The sequence below is a fragment of the Haematobia irritans genome, chromosome 2 (assembly GCF_050003625.1).
Source record: "Haematobia irritans isolate KBUSLIRL chromosome 2, ASM5000362v1, whole genome shotgun sequence".
NCBI classification, from domain to species: Eukaryota; Metazoa; Arthropoda; class Insecta; order Diptera; family Muscidae; genus Haematobia; species Haematobia irritans.
The window spans coordinates 151789733-151804770 of NC_134398.1; the positions used below are offsets into that span (position 1 = coordinate 151789733).

Here is a 15038-nt window from a genome sequence, read left to right on the forward strand (position 1 = left end):
TTATTTTAAAGAAATTTGTGCCTAAAAATTTACTCTGCATCTTCTTCTGCATCTGTCATTTATTTTCATACATCAAATTTTAATTACATCGCTTTTCTCTTCGCTTCGCCCACTGTTTTATTCATATACCCTATTTCCAGTTAATTAATTCTAGAAAAAGACAACTTTTAATAAACTAATGCTATTTATATTACCAATGTTCAATGTCCATAGATTTAAATGTGGATTGGGTCGATGGTGAAGAATTAAATCAAGAAATGATTAATTCAATCCATAGTGATCATATGAACTGATATATTGCAGACAATTCAATACCGCTGCACTTGTTGATCCATTAAAGGTTTCATACCAATAATGGGTGTTGGCGGGGGTAAATAAATGCAAGTAATGTGGGATAGAAATAAGATCATTGGGAAAGAACTTTTTCTGGTATAAAAGGTTGACACAAACCAAGTAATGTCAGTAGAAGCAATTCTAACGTTTAAGTGTTTTAATAATAAACCCAAAACAAAAAAACTTTAAAACATAAACCATGAAGGTGAGAAAATTGAAGGATAAATATTAAATTAAAAAAAAATAATTAAAAAAGAAACAGTTTTAAAATTGTGCAATTCAAAATTAACAGTGGAAATTCAAGGACTAAGAAACTTTGTATGGAATATATAGTATAGTCTCAAATCAAAAATTATGAAAAAAAATTATGGAATTGAAATACGCGCAAAGGTCAAATTTTAAGGATTAAATATGCTAAATATTACAAACTTTTGATGGTTTTATATTATTAAATATAAAACAAAAAATAACAATAACAATGAATACTATAAAATTTTATTTGTGAGCCACCAAATACAATCATTGGCTAGCCAGCCTTTGACCCAGAGAGTGAAAAAGACACTGAAGTGATCACTTGAGAATTATTTTTTTTATTATTTCTTTTTTTGACTTTTTAAACTCCATTCTTATAATCCGAGATTGATTGTAACTATGTGTCTACACTAAAAAACATATTTGTAAAATAAAATTGACACATTTTTATTGCTTTAAATCTAGCCTAAATAAAATAAAACCTAGGACACAAATCTCATTTAATCTTAAAATTTCAAGCAAATCAGGGTAAAACTCTGGCTTCTGGGGCCATATAAGTCCATATCGGGCGAAAGATATATATGGGAGATATATCTAAATCTGAGCCGATTTCTTCCAAAATCAATAGGGTTCTATTCTGACCCAAAACAGGAACTTGTGCCAAATTTGAAGGCGATTGGACTTAAACTGCGACCTAGACTTTGATCACAAAAATATGTTCACAGACAGACGGACGGACATGGCTATATCGACTTAGGAGCCCACCCTGAGCATTTTTGCCAAAGACACTATGTCTCTATTTCGTCTCCTTCTGGGTGTTGCAAATATATGCACTAACTTATAATACCCTGTTCCACAGTGTGGCGAAGGGTATAATTAAAAAAGTCTTAGCCTATATTCCAAGCTAGACTTGGATGTCAAAAATGTGTTCACGGACAGACGGATCTTTCCGTTTCGACTCAGATCTTTCCTATTAGAATATTATTTGGTCAGTGTATTTATATTAATTTGTTTTTTGTTCAATAAAGACAAATATAAAGGATTTCCTCTTCACCCTTTCATACAGGTTTTTGACATTCCAAAATAAATGTATCCATGGTATCTACGTAAGTTTTGTACTCGTAACCTTTTCTTCTTTTCACCAGAATCTGCAAACACTTAAAAAATTAATTTTCCTGGATGCAAAGATTTTGACTTCGCCTTATGTTCCATAAATTAAAATTAGGATAGATATCTCATTTACCGAATTTTCACTTAAAAATCCAAATTATAACAGATACTTCAAAGTGGAAGATGTTTTCTTAGATTCAAGAAAGCTTTAAATCAAAAATGCAAAGCCCTCAAAATTAAAAACTTAAATTTTAAGCTCTTTTATCTTTAATTCAACGACTCAATATTTCAGTTAATTTAAAAAGGTTTTTATTTTAGCTAGTTCTTTCTCCTCTAATTTTCTCATTTTTATAAGGAACTCATTTTGTGGCGAAAAAGTTCCCTCCGATTGGGGGTATTCTCTGTTTTCCATTAGTAACATGGTAGCTTTGAATTTCGCGTTCCCGCGTGGCGTATATATACCATGTTGGGTTAGGTAAAGTATAGTGGCAGCCCGATATTTCAGGCTCACTTAGACTATTCAATCCATTGTGATACCATAGTGACCTCCTTTTTATATCCAAGTCCGAACGGCGTTCCACATTGTAGTGAAACCTTTTAGAGAAGCTTTGAAACCCTCAGAAATGTCACCAGCATTACTGAGGTGGGATAATACACCGCTGAAAAACTGTTTGTGTTCGGTCGAAGCAGGAATCGAACCCACGACCTTGTGTATGCAAGGCGGGCATGCTAAACATTGCACCACGGTGACAGTTATGGATGTGTATTAAAAAATATTACTAAGGAAGAATTCCCAATTTTTTCATTTATCAAATATTTCTACCATTTAAACCAAAATGTTATTTAAATATTTTGCCCAAAAATATTTCTAAACAAATTTTCTTATATTTAAAAATTTTTCTATTTTCTAGTTCGCCGTTGCTGTATTTTTGCTTGCTTTGGCCGTTGGTGCTAACTGCTCCGTCTTTCCCTTTGGCCCAGTTGTAGTTGGTGGTCCATTCCCAGGCGCTGTTGTTGTCGGTGGTCCATTCCCTGCCCCAGTTCAAGTTGTTTCCGGTCCAGTTGCTGTCCCACCAGTAGTTGTTGCTGCCCCCAGTGCTGTCTCAGTGTCAAAGACCCGTGGTGCTGTTCATGTTGCCCCCCTACCTGGCCATTCACAATCTGTTGTCCAAGCTAACTTGCAACCTGCTCCCGGTACATGGTAAACTATTAGATTAGCTGTACGACGAAGAATTTAACAAACATCTCCTACGTCAATGAAATTGCATCGAATTTTGGTCAAATGCTTAATGACTCCATCACACACATAAAAAGACAACACGTCGAGCGGTTCATTCATTATGAGGCTTAAATAAATAAACCAGCGAAAAAAAAACTTAAATTACAACAAAAGCTGCAACAATCTTTCTATCACTTTTTTTCTGTCTGCAATCTAGTTTTCTTCATCTGCTAAGTCAATCACTTGAAGTGTTAGTCTTTCTTTTTTTCTTACATTTGTGATATTCTTGTCTTTTCTAGAAATCTTTGTGATTATTTCTAAGTCAATGCCATCATTCTTGTCATATGTTTCATTGCTTCTTTCTATCTTTCTTTTTCTTTAACAGTCTGAAAATAACTTTTTGTTGTAATAAAATTGAAATTGAAGAAATTAAATTAATAAAGGTTTTAATTAAATAAATTCATTATTCGAGTTTGTTTGAATGGGTTTGCACTTAGTTAATAAAGAAATGGCCTAAGACGCTTCTAATTGGGAGCCGCTCTAGTGCAATAGTAACCATACAAATAGACGCCAAAGATTTCATGTCCTTAAAATACGAATGCAAATTTTGCTTAGCATATGTTAGTAGTTGTGTTTCTTTGATATACAATTATTTTCCTTGTCCAAAAGTCTATAAACTTTTCAATGAAGTCGTTTTTTCCTTATAGATTGGTGATTTGACTTAAGAATGGGTATATTTATATGAAAGATAATGTGTTTTGAATAAGGTCAACTTCAATTTACTAATTCTGAAATATTCTTCAAAATTGAATAATGAAATCGTCTTTAAATTTGTGTATTTTGTATATTGAATATAAATCAAACAAGTAAGGAAAGCCTAAAGTCGGGCGGGGCCGACTATATTATACCCAGCACCACTTTGTGATCTACATTTTCGATACCATCTGAAATCCTTCAAAATTGTTGGGTGCTATATAAAATACATACATTTAAATCTGAACCGGCAATATATGTATTTAAGGCTTCTTAGTGGACAATATATTTAAGACTTCTTAGAAAATCTATTGACTTAAAATTGAAGTCAGTTAATGCCCTGGAGTGGAACACAATGTTGGTAAAAAAACAAGTATATACAGCAGTAAGTTCGGCCGGGCCGAATCTTAAATACCCACCACCATGAACCAAATATTAGGGTTTTCTTTGAAAATTCAGGAGGGCTTGAGGACTTGAGGACAATTCCCGAAGATAAATTTAAAGATTTCACCTATGAGGACTATATCAGATTTTTTAGAGGAATCATTATCATCTCTTGTAAGTGTGCAAGAAAATTATAAAATAACGTCTTGATTTGAAATCTTAAATCTGTAGAAGTAAAATCTGGAAATTTTACATTGAGTTTCAAGCAATTTTCATGATCAGTGCGCCTTCTACACCCTCAAGAAGTGAAGTCGGTCTATATGGAGGCATTACCAAATGGACCGATAAAACCTTAATCCGATACACGTTTTTGTGAGCCTTAAATACCAGAATATTTACAATTTCAGGCAAATCAGATAAAAAGTACGGTTTCTAGAAACCCAAGGAGTTAAATCGGGAGATCGTTCTTATGGGGGCTATACTAAAATATGGACCGATACTCACCGTTTTCGGCACACCTCTTTATGACCCGAAAATACCTCTAGATTTCCAATTTCAGGTAAATTGAATAAAAACTGCGGTTTCTATAAGCCCAAGAAGTAAAATCGGGAGATCGATCTATATGCACCGAAAGAATTTTCTTCGTAAAAAGAACGAAAAATTTCGTTAAAAGTACGAAATTTGTCATTGTTTTACAACCAAAGAAACTTTTCATTAAAAGTACGAAATATTTCGTACTTTTTACGAAGAAAAGTTCTTCCAAAATTTTCGTAGTTTGTAAGAAAAAAATTCGTACTTTTTATGAAGAATCTTCGTACTTTTTATGAAACAATTTCGTTCTTTTTATGAAAATGTTTCGTACTTTTTATGAAAAATTTTCGTAGTTTTTATGAAAAATGTTCGTACTTTTTATGAAAAACTTTCGTACTTTTTTCTGAAAAATGTTCGAACTTTTAGAAAAAAAATTTATAGTCGAAAGTGCATTTGGTTGTAGTTGCAAGTGTGAAAAATGACATCACTACTTTACATCTTAAGTTTTTGAATAATTTTTAGTTTTATTGGTTCACTTTTATTCATAGCGCGCTATCACCCAAATGAGAAGTAGCATAGACTTGCATAAAAAATAGAATAAAGGAATACACTCAAGCACATTATAAAAGACAATTTAATGCCGCGAACGGAAATTTTACATTTTCAATGAAACTTCTTCGTTATTTCAAAGAAAATGTTTCGTACTTTTTATGAAGAAATTTTAACGCAGAATGTTTCGTAAAATATTCGTAAAAACTTCTTCACAAAATTCATGAAATATGAAGGAAGTTTCGTTAAAAGTACGAACTTTGTACGAAGAAAAGTTAATGTAGAATGTTTCGTAGAAGTTTCGTATATTCGTAAAATGTTCTTCGTAAAATTTACGAAAATGAATGAAATTTTCGTTATTTTAATGAAGAATTCAGGAAGAATAGTTAATGAAGAATTCTTCGTAAAATTAACGAAGAGAATTCTTTCGGTGTGGGGGCTATACCAAAGCATGGACCGATACTCACCATTTTTGGCACACCTCTTTATGGTCCTAAAATACATATATTTCCAATTTCAGGCAAATTGGATAAAAACTACGGTTTCTACAAGCCCAAGACCCCAAATCAGGAGGTCGGTTTATATGGGGACCATACCAAAACATGGACCGATGCTCACCATTTTTGGCACATCTCTTTACGGTTCTAAAGTACATCTCGATTTCCAATTTCAGGTAAATTGGGTAAAAACTGCGGTTTCTATAAGCCCAAGAAATAAAATCGGGAGATCGGTCTATAGGGGGGCTATACCAAAACATGGATCGATACTCACAATTTTTGGCACACGTATTTGTGGTCCTATAATACCTCTAGATTTTCAATTTCAGGTAGAAAACTGCGGTTTCTATTAGCCCAAGAAATAAAATCGGGAGATCGGTCTATATGGGGGCTATACCAAAACATGGACCGATACTCACCATTTTTGGCACACCTCTTTATGGTCATAAAATATCTCTAGATTTAAAATGTCAGGCAAATTGGATAAAAACTACGATTTCTATAAGCCCAAGACCCCAAATCGGGAGGTCGGTTTATATGGGGACTATATCAAAACCTTGACCGATATATGCCATCTTCGAACGTGACCTGCCTACAGACTAACGACGAGTTTGTGCAAAATTTCAGCGCGATTGCTTCATTATTGAAGACTGTAGCGTCATTACAACAGACAGACAGCCATGGTCATATCGTCTTAGAGTTTCTCCCAGATAAAGAATATATATACTTTATATAGTCGGAAATCGATATTTCGATGTGTTACAAATGGAATGACAAACTTATTATACCCCAACGACAACATTCTATGGTGGTGGGTATAAATATGGGAAACATTTTAATCTGAACCAATTTTAAGGCAACTTCGCAAAAGTGTATTTATGATTTATCGGTCGATAGATATGTATTAGAAATAAAGGAAAATTTCAGTCACTTTTACAAGTTTTCGACTAAGCAGTGCGATTTTATAAACAAAATGTGGGTATTTTGGTCATATTTGCCCAAATCGGAAAAAAAATATATATGGAAGCTACATAGAAATCTGAACCGATTTCAACAAAATTTGACATGCATACTTAGTATTTTAATTGTACTCCCTGTGCAAAATTTCACATAAATCGGACTACAACTTTTAACTCTGTGGTCATATGACGGAAAATCGGGTGAAAGATATATATGGGAGCTATATCTAAATCTGAACTGATAAAATTTAGCACACTTAACTACACTACTAATTGTACTCCTAGTGCAAAATTTGAACCAAATTGGGCTAAAACTCTGTCTTCTGGGGCCATATAAGTCCATATCGGGCGAAAGATATATATAAGAGCAATATCGAAATCTGAACCGATTTCAACCAAATTTGGCACACCTGACTATATTACTTATAGTTCTCCTCGTGCAAAAATTTCAAGCAAATTAGGGTAGAACTCTGGCTTCTGGGGTCATATAAGTCCATATCGGCCGAAAGATATATATGGGAGGTATATCTAAATCTGAACCGATTTCAATCAAATTTTGCACACTTGACTATATGTGGGTGATATATCTAAATCTGAACCGATTTCTTCCAACATCAATGGGGTTCTATTCTGAACCAAAACAGGAACTTGTTCCAAATTTTAAGACGATTGGACTTAAACTGCGACCTAGACTTGGATCACAGGAATGTGTTCACAGACAGACAGACGGACATGGCTAGATCGACTCAGGGACCCACCCTGAGCATTATTGCCAAAGACACCATGTGTCTATCTCGCCTCCTTCTGGGTGTTGCAAACATATGCACCCTGTTCCACAGTGTGGCGCAGGATATAAATATGGGAAACATTTAAATATGACCCGATTTTGAGACAACTTCGCAAAAGTGTATTTATGATTTATCGGTCGATAGATATGTATAGGAAAATTGGAGTCATTTTTAAAATTTTTCGACTAAGCAGCGGCGATTTTACAAGAAAAATGATGGCATTTGACCATTTTTGTCGAAATCAGAAAAAGATATATGTGGGAGCTATATCTAAATCTCAACCGATTTCAACGAAATTTGGCAGGCATAGCAACAAAGCTAATTCTACTCCTTGTGCAAAATTTCAACTAAATCGGAGTAAAAACTTGGCCTCTATGGTCATATGAGTGTAAATCAGGCAAAAGCTATATATATAAGAGCTATATTTAAATCTGAACCGATTTCAACCAAATTTGGTACGGACAGTCAGAATCCCAGCAAAAAATACTTCAGCAGTAAGAGTTTAGTTGCGCCTTTACGTATACAATAATGTAGGCAATGCATCCACACTGCATGAATCGGTGGCATGAATCAAACTAGTTTATGATCATTCATTTACGTTAATGCAACCAATTCATGCAGTATAGATGCATGGGAGGTTGTGCTGTTTTCCTTCACTCCAACAATGCTATTCTCAAGATTTTATATTACTTCTAAGCAATATTTGTATTAAAATGGGCAAATATATCAGCGCTATGTAGAAGCTGCTCTAAATCGGGACATCGCCCACAAAAATCAGCGCTGCTTAGGTTGTTTTGTAAGCAGTTGGTACTGCCTCTCTCCCTTACAATCCTGCTGAAATAGTGCTCCATTTTTTGCTGGGATGTTAGTTCTACTTCCTGTGCAAAATTTCAAGTAAATCGGAGTAACAGATTGGCGACTGTGTAATTTGGGCGAAAGATATATATGGGAGCTATATCTAAATCTGAACCGATTTCAATCAAATTTAGCACACTTGATTATTGTACACTAGTAGAAAAAGTTTCGTTATATTAACGAAATGTGTCGTTAAAAGTCAGCCAATGAAACAAATTCGTTAATACAACGAATTTTTTCGTTAATATAACGAAGTTTCTGTCAATCAACGTAACGTTTCGTACTATTAACGAATATTTTCATTGTATTAATGAAAATGTTTCGTTATATCAATGAAAATTTTTCGTTGGCTGACTTTTAATGAAATTTTCTTTGTGTGTACCAATTGCACTCCTTATGCAAAATTTCAAGCAAATCAAGATAAAAATCTGACTTCTGGGCTTATATAGGTTCATATCGGGCGAAAGATATATATGGGAGCTATATATAAATCTGAACCGATTTCAATAAAATTTACTACACTTCACTTCACTACTAATTGTACTCCTAGTACAAAGTTTCAAGCAAATCAGTGTAAAACTCTGGCTTCTGGGCCATATAAGTCCATATCGGGCGAAATATATATATGGGAGCTATATCTAAATCGGAACCGATTTCTTCCACTCATCCTCATCCTTTAGCTCTTGAATTGTTGCTGGCTTATCGACGTACACCTTTTCTTTCAAATAACCCCAAAGAAAAATGTCCAACGGTGTCAAATCACATGATCTTGGCGGCCAATTGACATCATAACACGGCCATTGAAATTGTTGCGCAAAAGAGCCATTGTTTCGTTAGCTGTGTGGCAAGTGGCACCGTCCTGCTGAAACCACATATCGTCCACATCCATATCTTCCAATTCGGGCCATAAAAAGTTCGTTATCATCTCACGATAGCGAACACCATTCACAGTAACTGCTTGACCAGCCTCATTTTGGAAAAAATACGGCCCGATGATGCCGCCAGCCCATAAATCGCACCAAACAGTCACTCTTTGTGGGTGCATTGGTTTTTCGACAATCACTCTTGGATTCCCGTTTAGGTGTGGTTTACATTCAACATCGGCCCTTACAATTTAACCATCCGTTAGAAGTCTAACAAATTTTTTCCACATTGAGTCATATTTAAATGTATGTATAATAATAAATTTTGTTCAGATCGACCCAGATTTAAATATATATAGAGAAGTTCAACTTTGTGGTATCACAATGGGCTGAGCCTGATTTATCGGGCTGCCACCTAACCTAACCTAATTATACGTTTATGGACATAAAAACCTTTACATATAGAACCAAACACATTTCACGGATTTGAAATGGCATCAAAAATGTAGACCTACAAAGTGGTGCAGGGTATAATATAGCCGGCCCGTCCGACTTTAGACTTTCCTTATTTTACTAGCACCCAGTAAAAAAAAGCGTCGCCAAAAAAGTAGTGAAAATTTTCGTTTTGGATCCGGAAGTAGTGCAAAATTGGCGCAGAAGCGATGAGTTTAACATGAGCTTGTCATAGGACGGATGTTCACCATTTCAACAGCCGTTGCACTGAACTTGAATCACTTCTTACTCTGTGATTCAAATTCAGTGTTTTGGATGTGAATTAAAAAATGTTGTCATATTTTGACAAATAAATATTTTTTATAATTTTTTTTTATAATTTTTTTAATGCATTCTAACGTTTGAATTAAAATATTTTGAAAATTCGCAATATTTCTTTAATGGATTTAGATTTTTTTTCGACAAAATTTCAATAATTTGTACCATTTTATTAAAGCTTTCTCTGTTTTTAACCTTTTTGAAACAAAACAAGTAAGGAAAGTCTAAAGTCGGGCGGGGCCGACTATATTATACCCTGCACCACTTTGAAGATCTAAATTTTCGATACCATATCAAATCCGTCAAATGTGTTGGGGGCTATATATAAAGGTTCGTCCCAAATACATACATTTAAATATCACTCGATCTGGACAGAATTTGATAGACTTCTACAAATCTATAGACTCAAAATTTAAGTCGGCTAATGCACTAGGGTGGAACACAATATTAGTAAAAAAATATGTGAAACATTTAAATCTGAACCAATTTTAAGGAAACTTCGCAAAAGTTTATTTATGATTTATCGCTCGACATATATGCATTAGAAGTTTAGGAAAAAAATTAGAGTCATTTTTACAACTTTTGGACTAAGCAGTGGCGATTTTACAAGGAAAGTGTTGGTATTTTGACCATTTTTGTCGAAATCAGAAAAACATATATATGGGAGCTATATCTAAATCTGAACCGATTTCAACCAAATTTGGCACGCATAGCAACAATGCTAATTCTACTCTCTGTGCAAAATGTCAACTAAATCCGAGTTAAACATTGGCCTCTGTAGTCATATGAGTGTAAATCGGGCGAAAGCTATATATGGGAGATATATCCCAATCTGAACCGATTTCAACCAAATTTGGCACGCATAGTTACAATACTAATTCTACTCCCTGTGCAAAATTTCAACTAAATCGGAGTTAAAAATTGGCCTCTGTGGTCATATGAGTGTAAATCGGGCGAAAGCTATATATGGGAGATATATCCAAATCTGAACCGATTTCAACCAAATTTGGCACGCATAGCTACAATGCTAATTCTACTCTCTATGCAAAATTTCAACTAAATCGGAACAAAAAATTGGCCTCTGTGGGCAAATGAGTGTAAATCGGGCGAAAGCTATATATGGGAGCTATATCTAAATCTGAACCGATTTGTCTGATATTTTGCAAGTTTTGCGAGACTCATAAAATATTCGGATGTACGGAATTTGAGGAAGATCGGTTGATATACACGCCAATTATGACCAGATCGGTGAAAAATGTATATGGCAGCTATATCTAAATCTGAACCGATTTTTTCCAAAATCAATAGTAATCGTCTTTGAGCCGAAACAGGACCCTCTACCAAATTTTAGGACAATCGGACTAAAACTGCGAGCTGTACTTTGCACACAAAAATACATCAACAGACAGACAGACAGACAGACAGACAGACGGACATCGCTAAATCGACTCAGAATTTAATTCTAAGCCGATCCGTATACTAAAAGGTTGGTCTATGATTACTCCTTCTTGGCGTTACATACAAATGCACAAACTTATTATACCCTGTACCACAGTAGTGGTGAAGGGTATAAAAATTAAATTTACCCATTAAAAATAAGAAAAAACGAGTTAGAAATAATTGAATTAAAATAACTTCCTGTGTAGTTAAAATAAAGAACATCTTTGGATGTACATCTTTTGGAAGTGCTTTTAAAGTTGTGCCGTTGGAAAAGCTTCCAAATTTTTTTTTTACTGGACATTGTTTTCCACCACAGGGCATTAGACGACTTAAATTTTAAGTCTATATATTTTGTATAAGTCTAACAAATTTTGTCCAGATGGAACCATTACATATAACACCCAACACATTTAAGGGAATGTGTTTGGGAGTATATGTTACAGAAGCGATTTTTGTTTGTTTGAGGGAGTATGGAGTAACTTATAAATTAGATGACAATATTAAAAATTTTGCAAGCAATCCATGATGGCGGGTACACAAGATTCCGCCTTTCGAAATGTTGGCGGTATATAATTGTTATACCCTGCATCAATGGGAGTAACAGGGAATTATATGTACATCAATTGCTTGTTATGCACCAAATGTATGTCGATTCCTCCCGACTTTAGTCTGCCCTTACTTGTTTTATGTAAATCACTTTTATAAAGTTTCTCTTTGAAAGATGCCTCACTGCATGTGGCAGACCTTCAATAATGATCTCAAGTGAACTATTCATTTTTCCCAATAGCATGTTTTCTATGTTTTTTTATGAACGAACTCATTTAAATGGTCACTTTTAATTATTTATAAAAAGATGTGTGAAATATAATCCAGGTTATGGTTGTTTCATATCCGCATTGTCCATCAACTAGAAATTTTGCATTTATCGGCTTTTGTTTAACACAATAAACTTCCATAAGAACTATTGCACGTAAGCTACTTTTTCTAGCATTTACATATGCTGAAGTAAAAGTCACATAGGTGGAGGTGTGGTGTGGTCAACATTGAAGTTGTAAAATGAGTTCGGGAGAATATGAAAATGAAATAGATGACGTGTTCCCATGTACCATGAGTAGGTGCTACGTTGGATACTATAGTGAGTAAAGCCAATGGAGAAGAAAATCTCTGGGAACAATTTCTTTATGGTGTTCTATAAAAGGTCGATGGAAATAATAAATCGACAGTAGAATTAATTCAAACGTCTACAGCATCTAAGCCCAATAATCAATCTAAATAGCAAACATGAAGGTGAGCGAAATGGAAAAGGATTAAAGTTTAAAAAGAATAAATGTGCATGTAGCAAAAAGGACTGTTTACCCCTAGTGAAAATCAAAATAATATTTAAGTGAAAAATATATTAAAGCATTAAATATGAAGGATAAAAAAATAAGCATCCTAAAACTCAGTGAATTTACGGATAAACTAAAAGCAAATATAATCTCTTCCAATGTTTGAGAAAGCAATTGAAATGGCAATCAAAAGATCGAATTTTCAACTTGTTTACTATTCTTTTCAAAAAGTAAATTTTTGATTAATCGATTTTGGGAATTTCGATTTTTCGATTTCTATAACAAATGAAAAATAATGAGAAACATTTCACATTATTACAAATTTCCAGTTCTAACATAAATATTTTAATTATTTTCATTTTCTTTGCATTTCTAGTTCGCCACAGTCGTAGTCTTGCTTGCCTTAGCTTTCGGTGCTAACTGCTCGGTTCTTCCTCTTGGACCCTACGTATACGGCGGTCATTATCCAGGTTCTGTTGTTGTTGGTGGACTTCATGGTCCTGCTGCTGTCACTGTTGCTGAATCCCCAGTTCATGTGCCCGTTGTAGTTGGTCCAGGACCAGTACAAGTTGTTTCAGGCCCTCACCCTGCCGTGGTTGCTGCTCCTGCTGTTGTCGCCGCCCCTGCTGTAGTTCCCGCTCACGGTGGTACATTTGTGGCTAAAACTCGTGGTGCTGTTCATGTAGCTCCCTTGCCAGGACATGCTAAATCAGTTGTATCTGCTAATTTGCAACCCGCTCCAGGTACTTGGTAAATCATAATATAGTTTTAGTAAATATGAAACAACTGTTAAATTATGATGATACATCAAAGCTGGGATATACCTTACATCCATCTTCTCTTAAAGGACTAAACTATTCTATATTCTCTTAAATTATTCTATCTCTTTAAATTCATTTTTCAATTTTGTGATTACATTGTGATATCTTAACAGTTCTCTAATCATTTCTAAGTCACATGCCCATTCTATTGCACATTTCAACTATCATCACTTATTTCATATTACTATGAAATATAAATAAGAATCACATTATGAAATATGAATAAAAATATTTTGAAAATAAAATCTAAATTGTGTGTTTTCTAAACTCATTTAATTACAGCGTATACTTAATTAGGTGTGATCATAAGAGTAAACCCCATTTGAAACAAGTAAGGAAAGTCTAAAGTCGGGCGGGGCCGACTTTATTATACCCTGCACCACTTTGAAGATCAAAATTTTCGATACCATATCACATCCGTCAAATGTGTTGGGTGCTATATATAAAGGTTTGTCTCAAGTACATAGATTTAAACATCACTCGATCTGGACAGAATTTGATAGACTTCTACAAAATCTGTAGACTCAAAATTTAAGTCGGCTAATGCACTGGGTTAGGTTAGGTTAGGTGGCAGCCCGATATATCAGGCTCACTTAGACTATTCAGTCCATTGTGTTACCATATTGGTGAACTTCTCTCTTATCACTGAGTGCTGCCCGATTCCATGTTAAGCTCAATACCAAGGGACCACCTTTTTATAGCCGAGTCCGAACGGCATTCCACATTGCAGTGAAACCACTTAGAGAAGCTTTGAAACCCACAGAAATGTCACCAGCATTAGTGAGGTGGGATAATCCACCGCTGAAAAACTTTTTGGTGTTCGGTCGAAACAGTAATCGAACCCACGACCTTGTGTATGCAAGTCGGGCATGCTAACCATTGCACCACGGTGCACTAAGGTGGAACACAATGTTAGTAAAAGCCGTGTAAGTAAAGTCTAAAGTCGGGCGGGGCCGACTATATTATAGCCTTCACCACTATGTATTTAGACCAACATTTGTGTTACCATCTCTACGACGTCAAATTTGCTGGGAGCTATATAAAGGTTTGCATATGGGAAATATGAGCGAGAAATTTTAATGTAATTATACAAAAGTGAATTTATGATTTATCAGGCGATACATATGTATTCGAGATATAGGACAATTTGTGTAATATTTAGAATTTTTGCTACTCAGCAGTGACGATTTTAAAAGGATAATGATTAGATATCGCCAAGATATGTGGTCACGTGTGGGTTGTGATATATTATTTGGTCAAGTCGGGAGACTTGGAACCTTATTTAAAACTCAACCGTTCTGTGGAGAGCCTGGCATTACATTACGCACTGTAGGATATGACTAAGATATGTGGAAATCATGACAGAATTTTCTGTAAAATGTGGGAATTTTTGCCATATTTGTATAAATCGGAAGAATCAAATTTACCAAGCATTGGTAGAATGTCATATCTACTCTCTGTGCAAAATTTCACGAAAATCGGTAGTAATTTTTGGCCTCTGTGGTCATATGTGTCTAAATCGGGCGAATATATGGGAGCTATATACGTATAAATCTTAACCGATTTGACTGATATTTCGCAAGTT

The 15038-nt window shown here is 34.7% G+C and overlaps 2 protein-coding genes across 2 annotated transcripts; both read left to right on the forward strand.

The window, feature by feature from the left end:
- Positions 1–382: 382 nt before the first annotated feature.
- Positions 383–3377, forward strand: LOC142226546 (adult cuticle protein 1-like). The gene is made up of 2 exons (XM_075296617.1): positions 383–538; positions 2607–3377. The coding sequence occupies exons 1-2, from the start codon at positions 533–535 to the stop codon at positions 2898–2900; spliced, it is 300 nt and encodes a 99-aa protein (XP_075152732.1). The 5' UTR covers positions 383–532; the 3' UTR covers positions 2901–3377.
- Positions 3378–12434: 9057 nt separating this feature from the next.
- LOC142226547 (adult cuticle protein 1-like) lies at positions 12435–13704 on the forward strand. The gene is made up of 2 exons (XM_075296618.1): positions 12435–12591; positions 13009–13704. Exons 1-2 carry the CDS (start codon positions 12586–12588, stop codon positions 13384–13386), a joined length of 384 nt encoding a protein of 127 aa, XP_075152733.1. The 5' UTR covers positions 12435–12585; the 3' UTR covers positions 13387–13704.
- The last annotated feature ends 1334 nt before the right edge of the window (positions 13705–15038 follow it).